This window comes from Megalops cyprinoides, chromosome 16 (assembly GCF_013368585.1).
Source record: "Megalops cyprinoides isolate fMegCyp1 chromosome 16, fMegCyp1.pri, whole genome shotgun sequence".
NCBI classification, from domain to species: Eukaryota; Metazoa; Chordata; class Actinopteri; order Elopiformes; family Megalopidae; genus Megalops; species Megalops cyprinoides.
This window is the reverse complement of record NC_050598.1, coordinates 26,176,552-26,195,523: the sequence shown is the minus strand read 5'-3', so window position 1 is coordinate 26,195,523 and position 18,972 is coordinate 26,176,552. Positions and strand designations below refer to the sequence as shown.

Here is an 18,972-nt window from a genome sequence, read left to right as displayed (position 1 = left end):
GCAGTCCTCTGTACAGTCTGTGGAGGACTGTGACACTGATAATGGAAGGAACAACAGGTCTAAAATACTGACAGAGTTACCCCTCTACAACCATGAACTGGTCAGTAGCCTGTAGCTACACAGAACTCAGAGGTCTACGGCTAGTCTAAGACTAGAGAACTGAGAAGGACAAACGGGTGTACAAGTGTTAGCTGTGAAGGGTGCTGACAGGAAAGTTTGCTTTCAACACACAGCAGCTGAGTGGGTCCCCGTGATAAGCGTTCTGTGTAATTTTCCGTGTGTTTTTCCCCCTCTGTGCTGTGTTAACACTTGGCTCCACACCTGAGAATACAGCATTTGGGGAAATGTTTTTGTATTTACAAGGGGAGCAGTGATAATGATTATGACATCACTGATAAAGTCTTCATGCTTCACATTCCGCAGTATTCGTGGCAATACCAAGAGGGGATTTCTAGAAAACTGATTTTGGGCATGCACCCAAAATCAGATCTCCAGTTATGTCTCCCATATAAGGAATGAAACAGACAGGGGACATGGTCAGATGGAATGTCCCCCTGACCCATGCCCTAGCAAAGCCGTGTCACAGACAGGAAATTAAAAAGCCATTCCAGCCCAGGTGATTCAGGTATGACCTCCTCTTGACCAGCAGAAATACCAACACCTACAATCTGTTTCTAAATCCACGTTATCACTCACCTGTCTGTGTACCCATGCATTTAGCACGCATCCATTTGTCACGCACGCATCCATGTGTCACGCACGCACGCACGCACGCACGCACGCACGCACGCACGCACGCAGTGTCTGGTCAGAGTGAGATAGCAGCAGCCTGTCTCTCAGAGCCGGTCTGTCCGACACATCAGACCGGTGCAGACTAAGAGCGGAACAGGAAGAGCTTTCGAGAGCTCGTCACCCACCCACACGCGTGCACATGTGCACCCGGGCAGCTGCGTGTGCTGTCAGCTCTCCCAGAACATACAGCTGCGGTCACGTGACTCTCAGCGCCGCACCACCAGGCAGCACAGCCTGCTGCAGAGTGCTACAGCCTGCTGCAGAGTGCTACAGCCTGCTACAGTGTGCTACAGCCTGCTACAGTGTGCTACAGCCTGCTACAGTGTGCTACAGCCTGCTGCAGCCTGCTACAGTGTGCTACAGCCTGCTACAGTGTGCTACAGCCTGCTGCAGCCTGCTACAGTGTGCTACAGCCTGCTGCAGCCTGCTACAGTGTGCTACAGCCTGCTGCAGCCTGCTACAGTGTGCTACAGCCTGCTACAGCGTGCTACAGCCTGCTACAGTGTGCTACAGCCTGCTACAGCCTGCTACAGTGTGCTACAGCCTGCTACAGCCTGCTACAGTGTGCTACAGCCTGCTACAGTGTGCTACAGCCTGCTACAGTGTGCTACAGCCTGCTACAGCCTGCTACAGTGTGCAACAGCCTGCTACAGTGTGCTACAGTGTGTAACAGTGCGCTACAGTGTGTAACAGCGCGCTACAGTGTTTAACAGCGCTCTACAGTGTGTAACAGCGCTCTACAGTGTGTAACAGGGCGCTACAGTGTGTAACAGCACTCTATAGTGTGATACAGCGCGCTACAGTGTGTAACAGCACTCTACAGTGTGTAACAGGGCGCTACAGTGAGTAACAGCACAGGGCACCACAGTGTGTAACAGGGCACCACAGTGAGTAACAGCATGCTAAAGTGTGCTACAGCACGCTACAGTCCATAACAGCGTGCTACAGTGTGTAACAGCACTCTACAGTGTGTAACAGGGCGCTACAGTCCATAACAGCGTGCTACAGTGTGTAACAGCACTCTATAGTGTGATACAGCGCGCTATAGTGTGTAACAGCACTCTATAGTGTGTAACAGGGCGCTACAGTGTGCAACAGCACTCTATAGTGTGATACAGCGTGCTACAGTGTGTAACAGGGCGCTACAGTCCATAACAGCGTGCTACAGTGTGTGCAGGTCTGCAGAAGAAGCAGCGTCAGTGCTACCTCTGCAGTGGTGACAGTCGCAGGCGGGGTGTGTCGAAACCTGCACCAGGTGAGGGAGGCCTGCGGGGAAAGTCCAGGGAAATAACTCAGGCTGGAACATAAAGAGATCTAACATCTCAGCAGGAGTGCCCGGGATTCAGAAAGCGAAAGCCTCCATTGTTGCGGAGTGAATGGGTGCTCTTGTGTACGGTATGTGACGATCTCCCCTGCCTTTGTCACCGATAGTGGGCCAGATAAACTCCACCGAAACCGCCCTGAATCAGTCTGTTGTGCTGTTCTACCAGATTAAGAGGCATTCACTTTATTTGACCTATCAATAAATATCACCGCGAGTATTCTGAGCTCGCCACAGGGGAAACTGCCGATGCCACATGCTCGCTCTGAGCCAATATTTCAGGGTTTTTTTTTGTTTTTTTTTACTCTGGTTGTGTCCAAAATTTCCCCGGACCTGTCTGGACTGGCCTTGACCACCTGAGACCTGTGGGGTTATGCGAGTCTGCACCGCGGTATTCTAGGGGCACGGCGTTGTTTGTTTGGTTTTGGTCCATATCCCCACAAGCTGCAAATAGACGGTTTCCTGTTAAGTTCACCAGCGGGGACTGCAGACGTTAGCAGATCTGCTCTTTGGACATGCCAGTCAGGGAGGGGGTAATGCACACTGCGGGGGAAATACCAGGCAAGGGGTAAACAAATGACCCCGGGTCAGACGAGACTAAGAGATGAACAAATATACCCTGTGGTACATAAGGGCTCTGTAGTGGTTCTGCTGAGCAGAGCCACGGTGGCCCAGGCTGCCGTGGCAGGGACACTGTACTCCTGGAGGTTGAGACCACACCTGCGTGTGGCCTTCCCTCTCCCGTACGAAGACATTCCATCCCCATGGTCTCACGACCTCTCGACCCCACCTCACCTTCCTGTGGTCGCCCGGCTCTTCCAGTAGCCGCCCACAGGCCCATTCCCTCTGTCATTTCGGCAAAAACAGAGATGCCCTGCGGCGATGAGTAGTAACCACGGTAACCACAGCGTTGGGCAAGCTGTCGGATGTCATGGCTCCCCGTTTCTGCAGCACGGTTTCCTCACAGCTTTCTGACGAAAAAAAAAAGAAAAAAGCGAGGGCTCACCGCAAAACGGGTTTATCCCCCCTGTCTTTTGTGTCCGCTTTAACTTTAGCCCTCGTAAACAGCGGTTAAGAGTTCAATCTGAAAGCATTTATTTTGGGGTATATTTAGCGCATGAGCGTCACCCAGAACCACGCCAGCCACGCTAACAAGGCCAGGGCAGGCTATATTTACCGCGAGCCACGCATCTATCACCAGAAGAGAGCCCTAACGCCGCCGCCGGCCGGAGGCACTGACGGCCCGGAGAAAAGCACAGCGCAACCTGTCAGTGATTCCAATCCCACAAGCCGACTATTTAAAACGGCCCGCTGCTAAAGCCGGAAAGGTCTCTGTGCTTAAGGTGGGGGGACTGAAGTGGAATCAGTGAGTGTGTGAACAAGTGTGTGCGTGTGTGTGTGCGTGTGTGCAGAGGGGAATCCAACTTCTGATCTTCTGAGAAGAAGAGAGATCGACTGGAGCATTAAAACACCTAAATGAAATGACATCACCTGTTTCCCCACTGTGCATGACTAATATCTATGATTTATAGATCTCCTAAACAGCAGTTACTGTTCAGCACGCTCTCCCCACGCAAAACAACAGCCCAAGCATTGGGGTGCATGTGGCCTAGAGGCAGGGGGTGCACACTGTGTCATGCAATGACATACACATCCTGGAGGGGGAAATCTCAGGCGTCACCCCCTCCGAACACAACACAGACACAGGAGCTTGGGAACGTACCTGAGAGGGGGTGTGTGATTCACAGGTCAGCGTTTGTCAAATATGCAAAAACTTCACGGAAAGGGTGTGACAGGCCGAGCAGTGCAGGGAGGACGGCAGCCGTTGCCCGTCACCCACGGAGGGGGGGGGGAGAAAACGCACACGCCTTTTAGGGACATTTGCCTCCAAGTCCCGTGGGAGCTGACACTCAAGCTGCCGAGCTAATCCCCCAACTGCCCTCCCTGGGGGTATTAATAACACTCACCGCCCCTCATCCGCCCTGTTTGTAAACAATAACCTGCCCCCGTCCAGTGTGCATTACTGACAGGTGCTGAAAAGAGATATCATCGGCACCCCCCCCCCCCCCCCCCCCCCCCCCCCCCTGTCTACACGGCGCAGACACAAAGACACTGAGCGCAGTCATCCAATCAGCACTCTCTAAACCATCATTATTATCATTACTAATATTCCTGGAGTCAACACTCACGCACACGGCACGGCACCAAACGCAGGGGTTACAGCCTGCCGGGGGGTTAGGGTATTGATGACATCATGTTACCTCGTAAATGACCCCCCCCCCTTTACCCCCCCACTCCCCAGCCCAACACGGCCGTCCGAACACATGGACCTCCAGAGCGCTTAGGTCACATGCCCCTGCAGATCCAGGCTGTGGGAGACTGCTAAATACAGTGTGTGGGGGAATGCTGGCTATGCACCCACACTGTACACATGCAGGGAGGAAAAGAAAAAAATAAAGGCCCCCTCAAATAAGTCATGAGGCTTCGGGGGCCTGGCTGAAGTCGGGCCTGCACCCCGCTGTCAACCCAACAACGCCCCATGCTGGCCCACAGCTCTCCCAGAGCGAGTCCACACCACCACCACGCCGGACTGGTACACAGCGGTCGTGGTGTTCTGCTCAGAACTAGCATGGCGAAAGCAGACAAGGCCGAGGAATGGTCCCGTGACTCTGGTGTCCAGTGGGAAGGCACCGGTCCGTCTCTGTTCTCCTGGATCCACACGGCCAGTTTTGCCTCAGCTGTACTGTCAATCAGAGCCACCGGCAGCTGCAAAGGTTCGGCACAGAATCAGCAAACCGGAACCAAACCCAGCCCAGCAACAGGCTCACCGACCAACTTCCGAACTCCTCAGGTTCATCACTGCACCGCTTACAGGACACAACATGCTCGAAGGAAGTGCTTTTCAAGGTCATTAAACACATCATTTCATAACAATATGAAGAAACAATAATGATTATCATTACACCTACAGTGACGCATGACACACCTAACAAATGTTCACATACATGTATAATTGCATACGCACTTGCATTTACCGTTTCCCACTGTCATAAAACCTTATCACTAAGGAATACTAAGCTAAGCTAAGCTATTGCTTTTGCATTTACTGTGTATGTGTGTGTGTGTGTGTGTGTGTGTGTGTGTGTGTGTGTGTGTGTGTGTCATTTGCATTTCTGCTTTTATTATGCCAATAAAGATACTGGAATGGTTTCACTGGCCATAGATACATAGCCTTGAGTGTTATCGCAGACGTGGGGGCAGGGTGTCAGACAACAGCATGGTAACCACAGGGCGCGTTTGTGTACGGGACAAACAGAAACCGGCCCCAGGGAAAAGGGGAAATAAAGGTAAATAAGACAGTGTGTGTGATGGGGCTGTTCGTTTCCAGAAGACCATAAACAAGCCTTATCTTGAATGGGGAACCCCTCCGCCGAATTCCAGGCCCATGAGGTCGGCCTTTAATCAGTGTGATGTCACAGCCCGCTCTGTCATTACACAAACACACACAGGCCCGGGCAGGGTGGCCCCCGTGCGCACCGCGGAAGAGAACGCAACGTCCCCACAACATACCCTCAACATACCCCCCCCCTCCCACAGCCACCACAACAGGGCCTTTAGGTCACCTGCTTTGCGTTCCTGCAAGTCTGAACAAGGGATAAATCTGACTTCCAAGGATATCTGATTCAAGGTGGATACATGCCGATCCAGGTCTGGGACCGGAGATTATCCTCCTTCTCCGGCTCCTGACAGGCGCGTTGGACTGTGGCTCCTTTGTGCGGCGGGTCCTCACTCACATCTGTGCGAAGCCTCTGAGGTTTTGCATTATGACATCGTCACCGAAGGGCACTGTAATTAGCGCCGTCGGCTCCACCGCACGGATTTCAAAACAGGAAGCCGTTTGTCTCGAGCCGTGCGCTCATCCTACTCACCTGGAAGTATGAATAACCCTGGGTGGAGCGGGTCGCCTTGACGAAACGAGGGATCGCTGCAGGGTTGAGACATCTCCAACGGGGAATACGCCATACCCTGCTCTACTGAGACACCGCTCATACCTCCCTTTGTCCACTGTGAGGCGCTGTGGAGGTGCTCTCCCCTCACACCTGATAGAGACTGTAATGACATCAGGTTCCCTGAGCTGAGCTGGGACCCACGGGACCGCCGTGGCTATGATTACAGCAATTACTGTCTCATTGTGTGACCGATACCGCCAGATCAAAGGGCCGGGCTAACGACACCGAACACAGACCCTGGAATTACAGGCGGTGAGGGAGGACATTAGAGAAAGCAGGACGGCGTCACTTTCCATGATGCCATACTCAGGAGTGCACGGCCAGGCCAACGTCTCAAGTCCAACACACTGCAGCAATAAGCTCCACAGCACCAAACAGCTGCACAAACATGGCTGCCCGGGGGGCTGGGCTTAATTTAGAGAGGCTGTGGATGAAGGGCGGTGTGGCACAGCGATAAGGTTTGTACCCGAAAGGTCGCTGGTTTAATTCCCCGCTGGGGCAATGCTGCCAAGCCTTTGGGCAAGGTACTTAACAACCCAACCGCCTCAGTAAATATCCAGCTGTATAAGCGAATAAAACTGTAGCTTATGCAAGTCGCTCTGGATGAGAGCACCTGCTAAATGCCATAATGTGTGACAGCAGGTGAGTGTGTGAAAAAAGGGAGGGAAAAGTGGGCGGCAGGCCTTTTACCTAGTCTCCCGCTGTGTACCTAGACTTCCTGTGTTGCCTGGGGTCAGAGGTTTTAACGGCAACATTCCTCCGCACGTGCCACCGCTGGTGACACAGCGCACGGTTTCTACACATCCCTCCACCTGAGGGAGGAAGAGGCATCCAGCTTTCGCCATCGCGGTGATGAAATCGGAGTGCAATGGCTCTTACTGGAAGGCCAGATTCCTCTCTGAATGAGGAAGAGAAAGGCGGCTGCCAGCCTCATTGTTCTGCATCCGGATGGATGACGCGAAAGCCGCTATCAGTCATAGCCGGTTAAATTGAGGGTACTTTGCCCTTGCGTGAATGTGTGAAAGTAATCACTGCTCTGGCGTTAAAGTTCCACTAGACGGACATGGAAAAAACCCGAGGAAACAAGGAGCAAACCGTCACTCCACCTCACTCAGTCACCACTGCCCTCATACAAACGCTGGTATTTCCAGTTTAGACTGCTCTCTGCCCTCTCAGTGCACATACCATTCATGCTCTCAGTCTCAATCTCCACACACACACACACACACACACACACACACACACACACACACACACACAGGTCGTCACCTCCACGATATTGTGGGTTTCAGGTGAGCATTCTGTTTCCTTGGTTGACTATGGTGATCCAACCGACCTGATTAAATAATCTGAAATTTAATCTTAGCGTCAGTTTTCCACAGAACTTCTGTCATGTTCTTACTCATTTTCTCTCACACACACGCATGCATGCACACACACACACACACACACACGTACACACACACACACACGTACACACACACACACACACACACACACACACACACGTACACACACACACACGTACACACACACACACACACGCGTGCACACACACACACGTACACACACACACACGTACACACACACACACACGTACACACACACACACACACACACACACACACACACACACACACACACACACACACACACACACACACTCCTGAGGATATCAGGAGCTCCAGAGTGGGTGAGGCCGGCAGAGAGGGACATGCAGGTCCTCTGAGTCACGGTCCCCCACCCCACGCTCGGGTCCACCTGAGCCTCACTCACCGGAGGTCCCTCGCATTCCAGCCACACCTCTCAGGAAATGGAGGCACACCTGTGCGGCCCGGGCCTTTCATCAGGCGCTCATGAGCAGGAGCTGCTGCTGTTCCTGATAATCTGATAATCACAGCAGGCACAGGGGAGCGTGCACCTCACACGCACGCACGCACGCACGCACGCACACGCGCATACACACGCACACACACACACCAACAAGCACGCGAGTACACACACCCACATTGACATGCATGCGAGAGCACACACACACACACACACACAGACGTACGCATGTCCAGACCGGCAGACACAGCGGGGCGCCCTCGCAGCTGACACCCTCAGAGCATGGCAGCGTTCGATAGCTCTGGAAAAGACAGACACACAAAGAGGCTCCCAGAGTACTGCAGAGAACAGGCACTATAAACCTGTCAGTGAGCCTTTAGGACTCCAAGCTGAGACAAGCATTCATCATTTTCACTCATGATAAAGTGGTTATAAACACGCGCGCGTGCACATATGCATGCATGCGCACACACACACACACACACACACACGCACACACAAACACCGTGCACACACACACATACACACACACACACACACACGCACACAGACATATGCATGCACGCACACACAAACACACGCACGCACAAACACCGTGCACACACACACCCTGCACACACACACACATACGCACGCACACACACAGACATATGCATGCATGCACACACACACAGACACGCATGCACACACAAACACACGCACGCACAAACACCCTGCACACACACACACACACATACACACGCATGCACACACAGACATATGCATGCATGCACACACACACACACACACACATGCACACATAAACACACGCACGCACAAACACCACACACACACACACTGAAATACACGCACACACACCCTGCTATTAGCGTGTGAGTGACGGTGATTTACGTAGCAGGGGTGTGTTCTGTGTGCCGTGTGTTTTGAGGGGGATCCTTAAGAGGCCTACGGTATTTCTGCCCCCAGGGCTAGAGAAAACAAACCCAGTTCGCCGAACACAACCGCAAGCCAACCGCGCCGCGAAGAGCGTTGCTCTGTGCAGGATCTGATACGGGCGCTAACCGGTCCTGACTGGAGAGTGAGTCACTCCGACGCACCTCCCCGGCACCTCTGCCACGCACCTCCGTCTGGTTCTTTTCCACCGGTGTGGTACGCACCTGCCTCACGCCGCACTCGGGGGCCCCGCGACGGAGGGGCCAAACACCTGGCGCTCACGCTCTGCCGGCTTTCCTTACATCAAAAGTCAGCGGCAACAAAAGGAAACCTCTTCAGAAACAGTGACCCACGCATCTACAAAGGGAGAGATTCCAGAATGGAAACTGGACCCCTTTGTGTAGCACAGGCTTTGAAGAGCTTCGTTTTCAGGCGCAGCTCGGATGTCACGCTGGCTCAGGTTACACGCGGCAGAGGTGGGGGAGGGTAAATGGGCTTTGTGGTATGTCACCTGTGGGCTGCGAGGGAGGGGGGTGGTTTTGTGTATACTCCCAGGTGTCTACCCCTTGAGTCACTGGGCCTCTCGCTCAGTACAGAGGGCCCTAGAGAGCTCTGTCCCCCTAGATAAAGCCTGCAGCTTTGTGCCCTGCCCCCTCCCAAATCAGAGCACATTCCTAGGCTCTCACCTGAGAGAGCGCAGGTAATCTGCAGACACCTGGGAGTCATGCTCTGCCGTGGAGAGCGCTGTACTCTTCCACCTCGCCTGACGCAGCTCCGCGCATTCCTGTACCTTTCCGCAAATCCCAACAGCAAACGGCAAGCTCACACCGGGCGAGAGCACCCAGGCGCACGCACACGCCATCCAGACCGGTTCGGCGTGATAAAAAGTTCCCGACTCTGCCCCCTGTGTGCTTGTCATCAGCCCCCAGCATAGACAGGAAGGCCGTCTCGCTCTCCCACATAAATATAGAAACACAAAACGGGCCCATTCTTTCTCGATCCAGACGCGAACTATAGGTGTGAAAATGGGGCCGGGCACAGTAAAGATTCTCCTGCCAGATAATGTGGCTAACGCCCTGCTGGTTTTCCCCACTTGTTGACATGAGGTTTCTTTTGTCTTTGCATTTCTTTACATTTTTTCAGATTGCAACAGCACAGGCCAGAACAAAAAAAAAAAAAACCCGCTCCGCGTCTCAGCGCTCGGCCTTTGGTGCACGGCAGAGGCACAGGAAACGTTGCTCGGGGGTGCGTCATCGTCGACGCTCTCCCTATAGATGCTGGCGAGCCGTGTGAGCAGGGAAAGAGGGCCTCAGGTTGGCACTGCCTGAGCCGTGCTGAGACACTGAGCTCACGGCTATGCGATCGAGCTGCGGGAATCAGGGTTTCCATGACGTCACGGGGGCCCCCTCGCTCTCCCTCTCCCTCTCTCTCCCTTCCCCCCTTGCTTGTTCCCTCTTTCCATCGTGTCACAAGATGGCACAGGGGATGAGGGATGATTCGGAGAGGGCGGGCGGCGTGCCACCGCTGGCTGGGCCCCCGAAGCGGGGGGAAGGAGAGGGAGCAGCAGGCAGAGTAGAAGGGTGGCTCTGGAACAGCACAAGTGCATCATGGGAAAGGCCCGCGTCCCGGCGGGCACACATGTGGCAACAGCACAGGAAAGCGTGGCACCAATTATGCCCTGGTTATAAACACTCAGACAATATCACCCAGGAGTCAGCGCTGTGGAGCAAACCCTCTCAGGGGAGTTTCTCTCACACTGCTATGTGAGAGCTGGGGTAAAAGGTCAACTCTGGAACTCAAACACAACCGTTTGGCTGGGCCTCTACAACTCTATATATACTCCCTCCGAGGGGGCGTTACTCATGGCTTTACTTTCTGTGTGTGCGCGCGGGGTTAAGCACAGGTTTATAGCTCAGTGCCCGGTTGCCCTAACCACAGTGCCCCGCCATCTAAATGCTGGTGAAACCGCTGCGCTGGGCAGGGATCCAACTGCTGATCTGGCTCCCCGCATTCTCGGCGCTGAAGCTAATGAACAACATCCTTAATATTCCGAGTGCCAGATCAACCGCAGAGATTATCCTCCCATTTCTGTGCCACCGTGCCCCGAGCGCTGACAGACCGAAACGCAAGAAAGTACGCGCTCCCCTTTCTCGCAGAAACTTCCGCTCTTTCTTTTCCTTCCATAAACCGTTTTCCTCTCTCCGTCTCCCCTCACGTCACGTCTCTGTCTCAATCTCCTCCTGTCAGTCTCCTGTCTGCACGGGTGGCCTTGGACGTGGGGCAGAGAGGAGGGGAACCAAATGGCACTTTCCTGGGCAGCAGGATCTTGTGGAGTGAATGGCTTCAGTAAGGCGGTGTTGGGAGAGGGCCGCTTCACTGACTCTGACCCCGTCCCTCCCCTTCCGGCCTTTTCGACCATTTTTAGATCATTTAGCATGACCAAATATCCCCCCATTTCCATGAAAAACATCACAAAATAGAAAAAAAAAACTTGGGTGGGTGGGGAAAACAAAAACAAGGAACTATCTTTTTCCTCAGACACAAGCATTATCTTTGAATGCTGTGAGTGCATCAGTCTATTCTCACTGCCCAAGGCCTTATATAGAGAGGTTTAGTGGATTTTCAGGCTTTCTGTGGTGAAGAGGCTGTCAGCAAGCAGGCTCTTCCTGCTTGAACTGATAACCTCACTGGCAGCAGGTTTTAAATAGAACACAAGGCAGTCCATTCGACGACTTTTATCAAGGCGTCTGAAATAGAGAGATTCAGCATGGAGGTGTGAGTGGGAGAGGTGAAAAGGGAGGAGGAACATATGACACAAGAAGGGGGGTGTATGAAGGGGGGGGGCTGTGGGAAATAAGGGGGCACAGCCAGAACAGGTTGGAAGACAGTGGTGTGCGGTACCTTTAAATAAACATGTACATTTTCAGCTGTGTGGAGTCAGATAGCACACTGCATGTGCAAGCAATATGCTCATACAGACACGCAGTGATGTGAGGCATTTTTGAACTTGATGTGAACAGGAGACACCTCATTTTGAGCCTGGTGAGGTCACAGGACATATGACTACTGAACTGTAATACCAGGAATTCCAGCAACCTACACGACCCACCGCAACAAATGAACAACAAATGATCTCCACGCACTATGACACAATTCACTGGAAACCCAATTAAAAATGTGCGTAGAATAAACCCTCCTAATAAATATCCAATATTCTATTTCTTTTTCGAAACTGATGAAGTCTTACACAAAGTTGGACAGAAACCTAAACCTGCAGTAAACTCAGGAAGTGCCTAGACTTTACACGTATATATACGCACACACACACACACACACACGTGTGCGCCAGCAGAAACTCAAGAAGCTATGCCGAGGAGGGAGTCTGCTGCTCATGTGACCGCCATAGCAACTGTACGGTTTCCACCGGTAGGTTCAACGGGTTTGAGTTCTGGCTGAGCCTGCTGGGCCGAGACTCCCACGATGACTCCACAGGTTTGCAGAGCTCATTACAAAAAAAAAAACAGGGTTACCAGAAAATGATTAAAATAGCCACTTTCATCATGCTGCTTCTGAGATTGCAGCACGAGCACGACATCCGTGCTGATGAAAGAACGGCAAACTCTGTCAGCGGAGAGAAATGCCAGTTATGTGAGAAATGGGGGGGGGGGGGGAGCTGGCCGGGAGTCAGAAGAATGAGCCTGAATTCCGGGCCCTCGGTTTCCCTCAGCCGAGCCGCAGAGTCGTGAGGAGACCCAGACATGCTGTCAGGCCACGGGCGCACGGAGAAGCAGGCGGGGGGCGCGCACAGAGACACAACAGAGACTCCATGAGCCCAGCAGAGACACCATGAAGTCAGACAGAGCCGGACAGAGACGCATTAAGGGGGAGACGCGACTGAGACACGGAAAGATGACTAATACGGAGACCCACAAAGAGCCGCGGAGGCGCGTAGTGGAGACGGGGGCACAGCCTCCCTCTCGATTTTCCCCCCGTCGCCCCGCCGACACCCGAGGGACACAGTGACACAGGACAGGCCCGCGAACACGGGGGGGGGGGGGGGGGGGGGCGGAAACTGTGATCCTGGCCTCGCTCACTGCAGAGCGGGGGCTCGGGGACCCTAGTGCGCTCTGATGAGGTTAGGCAGCTGCCCTGCGCCCCTCTGATCTTTAATCGCTCCACCGTCTGACGGAACACCAGGGAGCGGTGTTTCACACACACACACACACACACACACACACACACACACACATCTGCACCTAGTTACGGGCCTACCCCTGCCAATGAAGCCCTCGGAGCCCTTCTGCCGCCAGAAACACTCATTTCGCGTGTTCAGCAGACCGTTCGAGGAGCAACACGACTGCGGTGCCTGGTGACCGCTCTTATCAGCATGTGCTCCGGAGCCTAACCTCCAGCTCCTTGATCTTCTCATCTGCAGTCTTCTGCTTCTCCACCAGCTGGCCGCGGATATCCTCCTTGGACTGCAGGACGAACCTGCCGGCGGGAGAGAGCGGGAGAGAGAGAGAGGAAGATGAGACACTGGAAAAAAAGAAGACACACGCCGTAACACGCGGCGGTTTGAGACGCCGGACACAGAGCGCTCCTGGAAATGAGCTGTCGCTAACCGGGGAATGAGTTTCGACCGCAAGGCAAACGGACATAATGGCATGTGGCAAAGCACTTCCATTCTCCTCGCGGTGTGATTCAGAGCTCAAGTTTAGCTTGCCATGAACAATTCTGCCCAATAAGCAACCTGGCAGAGGCACAGCACAGCACAGCACTCAGTAAAAAACCATCACACCCCTTTCCCACACCATGGAGTAGTCCTGGTTACTGCGGTATCTGAACAGTCTAAGCTATCATTGCCAGCACTGGTCTCATAGCACACAACTATAGGATGAATGAGAGGAACTGCTATTCTTTTTTTTCCCCCCATTTTTGACCTTTTCACCCAGCTTTAGAAGTCGCCAATCCTACTTTTCCCACTGCAAAGCCAACCGCTGAATGCACCGAGGAGCAAAGCGTAAGGCAAACGTCAGAGGATGCTGAGGGTGCTGAGAGCGGAGCGACCTATCCACCCCTATTCCCAGCATAACTATGATAAATTGGCTGGCCAATGAGGGCTCCTCGTCACTGCTGGCTCAGTTTGAAACAAGCACTTTTACCGTGTGAGCCACTTGGGAGAAAGGAAGCGCTGTGCTGACACAGTGATGGCTTGTGCTCAGAGCTCACTGTCCATCTCTGATGCAGCAATGCTTCACTGATGAATAGCTGATGAGCAGATGAATCACCTGCACCAAAGACATTCTATACTTTGCCCAGACATCACAGGCATCTCCTCTGTAAGAGACAGGCTGTTTTTACCTCAGTTATGAAAACGTAACCTATATGTTCTTCCTATAAAGTAAGTTTGTTTCATAACCTCTCCTCCTTGCAGGCTAAACTGTGATTATGAATGAGGTAAGTGTTCTTCAAAACAGTATTTGTAAAAATCAATCATAAGTTACTTATTCTGAATCTTCCAGATTTCAATGAATTGTTTGCATGTGAAAGAAACAGCAGGACTAAGCACATCATTTTCCCCATGAAACAAAGGGCAGACATTTGCCAAAAAAATTGGCAAACTACATATTCTGGGATCAAACTATTTAAAGGAACATACAGTATAACACAGAAGTAAAGTTGGTGTGGTAGCTATGGTCATTTGTACTTTTCGTGTCGTGACAGTCCATGATGTGTGAGAGCTCAGAGTAGTGTCCGCAGGTCTCCCCAGCCTGCCGGTGACAAGATAACCGTAACTAGAGAGCGTCTGATGGTGACTGCGATCAAAAGAAAAGAAACTGAAAAGGGACAGAACATTCCGTATGCAGAAGGCATAGCAGAACATGGCCGAGAGGTGAGGGAGATAAAAATCTCACATTCTAAGAAATGCACAGGGGACAGCTAATTCAGTCAGGCTTATGCCACTGGTTATCTTGTGACTGATTCACACCCATTCTGATCGATATCTGTTACTGAACATGAGCTCAGCGAAGATCGCTTGAAATAACAGACAGCGTTAGTTGCTCTGAACACACCCGTTGGTGTTGCTGACATAACAGAAACACACCATATGCACTAAGGATACGATTATCCCATGCTTTATGACATCCTGTCACGTAAAGGCTTACAATTAAACACGTCCACAGAAGATTAACAACTAATTTACTGTGTACTTTGGATGACCTGACATGATTGTGGACTACCAGAAAATATGAAAAATTTTAAAATATGATTATGAGCCCAACCAATTACCTTAAACATGAACCAGAGTAAAAGACAATATAAAAGGCAATATCTTCAATGACGATGGGACACCTTTCCACTCAAATTACCCCACTTCTATCAGATTACAAACTTTCTGGTCTGAGTAAGAACTCCTGGCAAGCAAACAAATAAATGAGTCACTAGGTAATTATCCTTAGATCTTTAGTACACATCACAGACAGATTGGACAGGATTGGAATGAACAAAACACTAACAGACCAGCATTCAGGAATTTATCGCTACTAAAATATGATTAAGAATATGACAATAGTCTATGTACTGCAGCACAACCCCCTTTGTCTGGCCGATCTGCAATTGGTGGCTCAGCGGTTCTCACCGCCTTCTGAATCATCTGAGGCTGAGAGCTGGACACACTTAGCAGCCTGGTACTGAGAGGACAGGGGGAACAGGGAGGGAGCCGGAGGGGAGGGCGAGGGAGAAAAGGTCAAATACGAGTGCACATGGAGGTTACTGAAAGCACAGAGGTAACAGGGTGAGAATGCAGAGGTAACCGGGTGAGAATGCGGGAGTAACAGGGTGAGAATGCAGAGGTAACAGGGTGAGAATGCGGAGGTAACAGGGTGAGAATCCGGGAGTAACAGGGTGAGAATGCGGAGGTGACAGGGTGAGAATGTGGGCGTAACTGAGTGAGAATGCGGGCGTAACGGGGTCAGAATGGTGGGTCTGTGGGTGAGCATGTAGAGGTAACGGAATGAAAGCGCAGGGGTAACAGGGTCAGAAAGTGGGGTAAGTGGGTGAGGATGTGAGTTGTAGGGTAACAGAGTGAGGGAGTGGTGGTGGTAACAGGGTGAGACAGCAGGGGAAACTGGGTGTGCTGTGGTCCCTGTGAAACTGAGCGAGTGAGACCAAACCAAGATCTGCACATGTATAAGAAAACGCTTCAATGACACACACCTTTAATGACTCTCACTCCTTTCCGTCCCACATACAGACTGAGTGACTCTCACTCCTTTCCGTCCCACATACAGACTGAGTGACTCTTACTCCTTCCGTTCCACATACAAACTGAGTGACTCTTACTCCTTCCGTTCCACATACAGAGTGACTCTCACTCGCTGCCCTCCAAGGGCCGCTGCAGCACACAGGCCTTGGGGCCTGTGTCTGGTTTCAGGAGTGATGCGAACGCTCAATCACTTTCCCCACGCTATTCTCAGGCCCCGTTTGTTTTCCTTCACAGCCATTCCTCTTCCTGTGCAGGCCAGACGGACTCAAAGCGCCAAAACAACAGGTCTATTTATGCATGTATGCCCCATCTCCATGACCTCAGCGGCCAGCCTTCAGCCCTGGCCAGGCGGCCGCTTTTGTGGTATTGGCCTTAAATAGATCACAGCGCATGCATATGCGGTGATGTGGCACAAAGGTGACGGGATTCGACAAAAGGTGACGGAAGCGGACCCCCCTGCGTCCGGCAACGGCGGCCCGTTCCCCCTGGCGATGTGTCACGCTCCCATGCCCCACTGTCCCCTGGCATTCCGTAGGGGTGACCTGTTGGTTTGGGGGCTCCGAGAGGGAGAGGGATTCACACCAGATCACAAAGGGCCCCTGCTCTGACTCACACCCGCACACAGAGATGGGGGGAGAGAGAGAGAGAGAAAGGGCTGAGTAATCACCTCCCGCGGGCTACCTTTTACAACCCAAAAAATCCGGGCTGAACATAAAGACAAGACATAATGGATGGCTTTTCAAGGCGGCGGAGGGAGATCAGAGATCAGTGATTACTCAGCCGTAGATGTGCAAAACAGACGCGGGGACGTTACTAATCGCTTCCAACTCTCGGCCCGGGACCCGGCTCCAAGGGCGCTTACTTCATCCAGGCTGGGGCCTGTGCCAGCCATTCCCTCACGGGCCCGTTTCACCATTACAACAGGCCCGTACATAACCCGCATTCAGACACAGGGAGAACGGAAACCCTCCTCCCACCCCTGAGCGAAACGAGGCCGTAGTGCGGTCTGGACTCAGAGAAACGGCACGTGCTTCGGCGGGACGTTGGAGAGGGCCGCCGCTGGCGCTCGGAGGGGGAGTCTGAGACTGCCGGCTTGTGTTTGCACAGCAGGCCCCGGGCAGCCCCGCCTCCACGCCCTGAGAAGCCAGCTATGCATGACCTCACCTCCACAGAAAATCCCCCTAAACTTCTCCAGCCGTACTCCCAGCATTCCAGCGCAGCCAGCAGGGGCCGGGCTATTGTTCTCCTCATGGAGGGAGGGAGGGAGGGAAGGAGGGAGAGAGGGAGACCGAGAGAAAGAAAGAAAGAAAGAGAGGTCGAGGAGATTTACCGGAGGTCAGGGACCTCATTAGTGACCACCTGGCGGCCGCAGGCGTGGGAGGATGCGGGAGGCCATGCCGGAGAGAGGGAAGGAGACAACGTGTGTTTGCAGCATTCCCCTGGTCACGACCCCCCCCCACCCCCCCTCACCCCATCACTGCAAATGTCAGCACGCCTCGGTGGAGGAAGCATTCGAGGAAGGGCAAAGGATTAACTCCCCCGGGGGGTGCAGGGATGTCCCGCCAGGAGCATCCGATCACCGTGTTCCTGCTGATTTAGGACTTCAGGGGCAAGAAGGACAGAGTGAGGGCGCATTCTCCACACGCCACCCCATACTCTCCTCCGTCTCCATCTGATACGCCCTAGTCGATGAACAAACATGCACTTAATCATACACTACAATAACAATAGCATCTTTATATCACAAGGACAATAACTTTCACTACCAATATATTCATTTCCCCCGGTATTGCCCAACTGAAGATCAAAGTGGTTTGCAACCAATTGAAATTTTTGGTGTGGGTGTCAATGCCAAAAGCCTCCTGGAGCTTCCGACTCCTAATAAGGCGTGGATGCCGATAAAATCCTCTCCCTCTCCTCTTCTTGCCCCCCTCTCCCTCAGAAAACTCTCTGCCCGTTTTTTTCCTGCGATCTTCTCTGTGTCATTCGTGTGTCACATAGCCAGGCCAGCACAGGCAGCGATTTAGCAGATCAGCACCGACCACATTACACATGCAGAGCGGATATGGGGGCAGGGGGGGTGGAGCGGGTCCAACTCCCGGGGCGAAAAAAACAACGTGAGTCAAGCGCAAGTCATTGTGTCTCCCCTGTGCACGGAGATGCAGCTGGAGGCATCGGCACACTCAACGCTACCGGAGGGAAAGGAGGGCAGGGAGGGGTCGTTACTCCTCTGTGTGTGTAGCTCTGCTCCGCTCTCTCCCTCTCTCCCTCCTCCTCCTCTCATCTCTATGAAACGCGATGAAGTCAGGGGCCTCTCCAACAGGCCTAAATAGACCGCGGTGCGAATTTAATAGTGTGATCGGGATACATAACAAGTGTCTCTCCGGCAGCATGAGGTCAGTGCGGGGGAATCTGCTGGCAGCGTAGTGCAGGACGGTTTGTGTGCATTGCTGCTATTTATGCGCCTGCAGCAGCCTCCATCAGAAGCCCCCCGAGAACATACCGCGAACCACTGCCAGAGAGACACCAGCAGACAGACAGACAGACAGACAGGCAGACGGGCAGGCAGGCGAGCACACACTCTCAGCTCTGTGTGCGCTCTCTTATGCTTCCTGTCTATTTATGCGGCTGAGCTTCCACTTAAGTCTGGCAGAACAACCTGTGAGGACCGTACCAAGGGCTCAATATGGCAGCACCAGACCCCCCCCCCCCTCCACCCCCCACCCCACCCCACCCGTCAGCGCTCAAATGTCAACCGCATCGTAGTGGAAGTTCCTGGAAGGCTACAGAGTGCCAACGTGCGGCAACAAACCAGCACC

At 52.9% G+C, this 18,972-nt stretch overlaps 1 protein-coding gene across 1 annotated transcript in view; it reads right to left on the bottom strand.

The window, feature by feature from the left end:
- The window catches only part of pfdn1 (prefoldin subunit 1), a 30,309-nt gene that overhangs the window by 4,815 nt on the left and 6,522 nt on the right, over positions 1 to 18,972 (bottom strand). Inside the window, exon 3 of the mRNA XM_036548723.1 lies at positions 13,293 to 13,377. Coding sequence (XP_036404616.1) covers positions 13,293 to 13,377 — 85 coding nt within the window. The remainder of the gene's footprint in view (positions 1 to 13,292; positions 13,378 to 18,972) is intronic.